Source organism: Acanthamoeba castellanii (assembly GCF_000313135.1).
Source record: "Acanthamoeba castellanii str. Neff unplaced genomic scaffold scf7180000084747, whole genome shotgun sequence".
Taxonomy (NCBI): domain Eukaryota; phylum Discosea; order Longamoebia; family Acanthamoebidae; genus Acanthamoeba; species Acanthamoeba castellanii.
The window spans coordinates 74845-79708 of NW_004457396.1; the positions used below are offsets into that span (position 1 = coordinate 74845).

At 59.9% G+C, this 4864-nt stretch overlaps 3 protein-coding genes across 3 annotated transcripts in view; 2 read left to right on the forward strand and 1 right to left on the reverse strand.

Moving 5' to 3' along the window:
- Nucleotides 1–34: 34 nt before the first annotated feature.
- ACA1_187590 (tetrahydrofolate dehydrogenase/cyclohydrolase, NAD(P)binding domain containing protein) lies at nt 35–631 on the forward strand (the record flags this gene model as incomplete). Its single annotated transcript, XM_004337827.1, has 4 exons — nt 35–48; nt 125–195; nt 286–396; nt 477–631. The coding sequence occupies 4 exons, from the start codon at nt 35–37 to the stop codon at nt 629–631; spliced, it is 351 nt and encodes a 116-aa protein (XP_004337875.1).
- Nucleotides 632–785: 154 nt separating this feature from the next.
- On the reverse strand, nt 786–1592 carry ACA1_187600 (uncharacterized protein; the record flags this gene model as incomplete). The annotated part of the gene is made up of 4 exons (XM_004337828.1): nt 786–955; nt 1034–1113; nt 1198–1376; nt 1449–1592. The coding sequence occupies 4 exons, from the start codon at nt 1590–1592 to the stop codon at nt 786–788; spliced, it is 573 nt and encodes a 190-aa protein (XP_004337876.1).
- A 984-nt stretch (nt 1593–2576) lies between these two features.
- ACA1_187610 (uncharacterized protein) overlaps nt 2577–4864 on the forward strand; it is a gene marked incomplete at both ends in the record, with an annotated part of 2910 nt that continues 622 nt past the window's right edge. Inside the window, 8 exons of the mRNA XM_004337829.1 lie at nt 2577–2846; nt 2957–3090; nt 3153–3233; nt 3333–3549; nt 3726–3961; nt 4086–4422; nt 4498–4712; nt 4802–4855. Of these exons, the coding sequence (XP_004337877.1) occupies nt 2577–2846; nt 2957–3090; nt 3153–3233; nt 3333–3549; nt 3726–3961; nt 4086–4422; nt 4498–4712; nt 4802–4855 (1544 nt within the window). The remainder of the gene's footprint in view (nt 2847–2956; nt 3091–3152; nt 3234–3332; nt 3550–3725; nt 3962–4085; nt 4423–4497; nt 4713–4801; nt 4856–4864) is intronic.

Sequence of the window (4864 nt, forward strand, 5' to 3'; positions counted from 1 at the left end):
CAGGAGCAACATCGTCGGCACGCCCGTGGCGCTCATGCTGCTCCACAAGTACGCGGCTTTGCTTTCGTAGAACAGTAGCTTCTCTCGCTGGCCATTGATGGTTTTCTGTGGCCACCTCCAACAGGAACGCCACCGTCACCATTTGCCACTCGCGCACCAAGGACCCGGCGGCCATCTGCAGGGAGGCCGACATCAGTACGTGCTCCCTTTCTTGGTCCTTAGAACGATCTCTCTGGTCTGTTCCAGTGCTCAGCATCTTGTTCTTCTCTTTCTCTCTCCTCTCAGTCGTTGCGGCCATCGGCCAGCCCGAGTACGTCAAGGGCGATTGGGTCAAGCCCGGCGCCGCTGTCATCGACGTGGGCATCAACTCCGTGCCCGACGCCTCGAGGAAGGCTGGTACGGCTTGCCATCTCCAAATCCCTTAGCAACACACACACAACACACACGCACACACACAACTCACCACCATGGTGCAGGCTACCGGCTGGTGGGCGACGTGGCCTTCAACGAGGCCAAGGAGGTGGCGGGTGCCATCACCCCGGTGCCCGGGGGCGTGGGTCCCATGACCGTGTGCATGCTCCTCAAGCAGACCCTGGAGAGCGCCAAGAGGGTTTACTCTGCCGCCCAGTAAGACCGTGCCCTGTCGTGTGTCTGCCCTACCAATAGAACGACAGGAACGACTTACATATTTACATTTACATAGTTCTTTACACCATTTACATCAAGCTGGCCGCTCAGGTTGCCATAACCAGAGGAGGCTCGTGGCCCACTTTCATCGATCGCCCTTACTGGTCTAGCCTTGATCCACGCTGGCCATGGCCGCTCCGCTCTTCTTCTTCTTGGTCGCAGCTCAGCTCTGTTTGGGGGGTGTCCTCCTTGACTGCACCGCAGTCATTGCCTTCACCGAGGAAGGGCTTGTTGGGCAATAATCGGCCTGCGTTGTCGAATCGACGTCCTGCTCAACGTGTCGAGCACCACGCTCACGTGAGCTTGAGCGCTTTGACCTTAGGGCACGGGCAAGGCCATTTCTTACCTCTCTTTCGATGGGCCACAGCGGGTGATTGTGGCGAGGGCGCCTGGTCGGTTGGGGCAAGCCGCGCCGGCAGTGGAGTGCTGGCGTTTGTGTCGTGTCGTGTCGTGTCGAGACATCAGTGCACTGGTGCAAGCAAGGGAGAGCGAGTGCAATGGTGCGTGTACCCGTAAACGGACGAGGTCTCTGGCGAAGCAAAGGGCGAGTCCACTTCAAATGAAGATTGAGGGGTGGCGAAGCCTGGCGTCATTGAAGCAGGTGACGCGGAAGTTCGGGCCGCTCGCGGCGACCATGCCGAAGTGTCCACATCGGCCGTAGCGGGCTCCATGGTTCCTTGTTCCTTATACTGCGGCCAAAGAGTGCAAGGGCTGCGTTAGTGCGCAGTACACGCATCACGTACAGGCAAAGCAAACCTGACCCACTTAAGGTAAGCCTTGTTGAGGCGTAGTACGAAGGGCTCTGGTCCTGAGCACTTCGCGCCAACAAGGCCAGCGCCGATGCGGCCGACGTCCTTGGCAGCGACCTGGTGTGGCCTGAGGCCTGTCTGGCCCTCATGCTGCATGACCTTCATGTCGATCTTGAAATCGATGATGGCAGCCTTCATGCCAGTCTTGGCGTTATGCTCAGCGCACACGCTCATGACCAGACCATTGAGAGCTGAATCACCAACACTCACGAGAGCAGTGCCAGGAGCGAGCAGGCGCTCTCCAGCAGTACCTGTTATATTGATGTGAATGCTGTTGGTGAGCGGAGCACACACTGCCCGAGAAAGGAAGAGGCGCACTGGTGGGCAGAAGAGAGATAGGAACCGGTGACGATAACGTAGGTGGAGCCCTCTTGGTGTTCTATGACTGGCAGCAACACCTTGAGCGCTATGAAGTGCGGGCTTGAGTTGCCATTCACACGCTTCTCAAACGTCTCTAGGGACTGGGCAAGCAGAGGGCCGTCACACTCAAACTTTCCCAGTGAAGCAACTACGTGGTCAACTCGGCCGTTCGTCGCCTTCCGTACGTTCTCGAGGAACTCCTCAGCGCCCTTCTGAGTGCTGACGTCCACACAGAAGAGCAGTGGCCGAGGAATCTGCTTCGCCGCAAAAGATGTTGCTACGTTGTCAAGCCGAGCCTGATCACGTGAGGGGATGGCAACCACCGCTCCCTTGCTGGCAAGATCCAGGGCAATCGCTCCACCAACGGTCCCAGCTCCTCCCAGCACGATGACCACGGTATCACGATGATCGCTGATCGAATGCGTGAATGAAGAAGCTGCCATTGAGTCTGACCAAAATTTGATATTAGATGGCCAAATAATTGTGGTAATCAGGCATTGTGGAAGGTAAGGATGTACCTGTGGTGTACTAGGTGTCGGTGTCAGTGTTGATGTTCTGGGCTGTGAAAGAGTCTGGATGAGTTGAGTGCCGTGATGGTCTTGCAGAAAAATGGCGCCAAAACTAGTTTACCTTTTCTCCGTCCTTTGGCAAAGGACCGGGGAAATTTCACGGTCGCAAGTTCGGTGAAGCGTCTGACGCTTTGCGCAACACAAGAGAAAGATGGAGAGGGCAAGGAGGCGCCTGGCACGAAACGGAGGGCTCGACGAGGTGGGTGTGCTGCAGGCATCCAGGTTGCAGGAGGAGCTCACGCGGCGGGAGGTGCGGCGTGCGAGCGAGGCCGTGGCAGCCGCCAAGAAGAACGCCCGGCTGCGCCTCAAGCGCGAGCAGAAGGCAGCCCAACGGCGGGAAGAGCTGCAGCAGGCCTACCGGCGCGAGTACGACCGAGGCGCCGTGTACCTGCCGCCCGTGCTCGAGCCGCCCAAGCCTCCCGTACCATTACACGCCTATTATTTCGTTATTTCTTTATTATACATATGTATTATTATTAATATAATTATTTTTAGCATTCAAGTTGTATTTTATTTAATTATTTCGTTCAGGCACCAACGGAGCAGGAGGTGGGCGAGGAGTGGCGAGCGGCCCGTGAGGAAGTCGCAGGCCTGCTGCCCGCCGACTGGGGCTCGGACCACGCCGACCGAGTGCAGTGGTGCCTCGGCTGGCTCGCCCACACCGAGTACCTTCACCCCTCAATCATCGCTTTCGCTCTCTTTCGCTCTTTCGCTCACTTTCGGCCAGCAAGCGACGACGCATGAGCGCGCTCCACAGCCTGCACGCGTTCCTGTCGCCCGCGGTCGATGCCGAGTTCGGCGTCGAGCTGTGCCGCGACGGGGTGGACCGGCTGATCGCGGCCCACGCCGACGACATTGCCGGCCACCTGCGCCGCAGCTTGGCGGCTGCCGCCTCCGCCAGCAGTAGGTGCGTGGAGGAGCGGCTGCTGGCGGTGATGGTGGCCGGGTTGGTGCTTCTGTGGTCCAAGGAGAGCTGCGCGATCGTGCGCGAGAAGCTGCTGGACGTGCTCGCCCGACACACGCTAGTCGGCGGCACCGACGACGACGATGGCGACGGTCAGGCCGAGCCAGAGCGAGTGGGAGGGCACCACGACGTGGTGAACTCTGATGACCTTCGTGCGGCGGTACGCGCTACGCCTCTTTCGCTCATACGTTCATCGCACGCATCACACACACACACACACACACACACACACAGCACACACACACCACACACCACTCACACGACACGACACACACGACACACACACACACACACACACACGACACACACACAACAACTCACGACGATACACGACAGGCTGTGGATGTGCTGGGTGTGCTGCATTTCCTGCACTATTATGGCACTGACCTGGCGGAGGGAGCCGGCGGTGATGGTGACGATGAAGACCCCGTGATCGAGTTGATCGACACCACCTTCACGCGGCTGTGCGCCGACGACCGCACTCCGGCCATCGTGCGCGCCACGGCCCTGTCCGTCATTGGTCTGCTCGGCACCCTGCTCCCTGCTCCTTACCTGGCGTCCTGGCTCGACACGTACGTCCCCCTGTGTGCGGTATGCGTGTGCGGCGTGTGCGGTGTGCGTGCGGCGTGTGCGGTGTGCAGCGTGTGCGGTTGCGGTGTGTGCGATGTTCCTGCCTTCACCAGTTCGTGCGCACAGGAACGTGGAGCTCGTGCTAGGCTTCTTGCGTCACGACGATATCTCCATGCGGTTGGCCGGCGCCGACGCCTTGCTCGTCTTCCTCGCCGCCATCCACGACGACCTTGCTTTCGTCGTCGACGACGACGCCGACGCCGACGACGAGGCCGGCGTCGAGGCCGAGCTGCTGTCGGCAGTGCCCGGGCAGCACGAGCTGTTCCAGCTCCGGAGCCGGCTGGAGGAGATGGTCAAGGCGAGGGACCGGCGGGCCAGCAAGGCCGACAACAAGTCCCTGCGGTCCCTGGTCGAACGCCTTCTACAGCTCTTACACGCGCTCGCCCGGCAAACAGATCAGCTGGTACACCCCCCCCTGCGCCTTTCAATTCAATCGCGGCACCGCGCGCGGTGAAGGTTGACACTTGGATCACAACAGAAGGCGCGCAACGCCGACAGGGGCGACGATGACGATGATGAAGATGAAGATGACGACGGCAACGATGACGATGATGATGACGACGATGAAGAGGAGGAGGAAGAGGAGTATGTAGTCGAACGGGAGTCTCCGCGCTTGCAGGTGACGCTGCGGCTGATGGGAAGCAACAAGTGGAACCCGGGCGTCCAGCCCGAGCTCGCAGTCTATTCCGAGCGGTGCGCGCCATCTGCCCCGGGTCTTTGGCGTGTTGCGACGCTGACGACTCAACGCACGACACGACACGACACGACCAACGACACGACAGGCACCGAAAGCAGCTCGAGGCGGTCATGGCGCTCACCGGGCCGTCCCTGCGGCTGTACCTCCA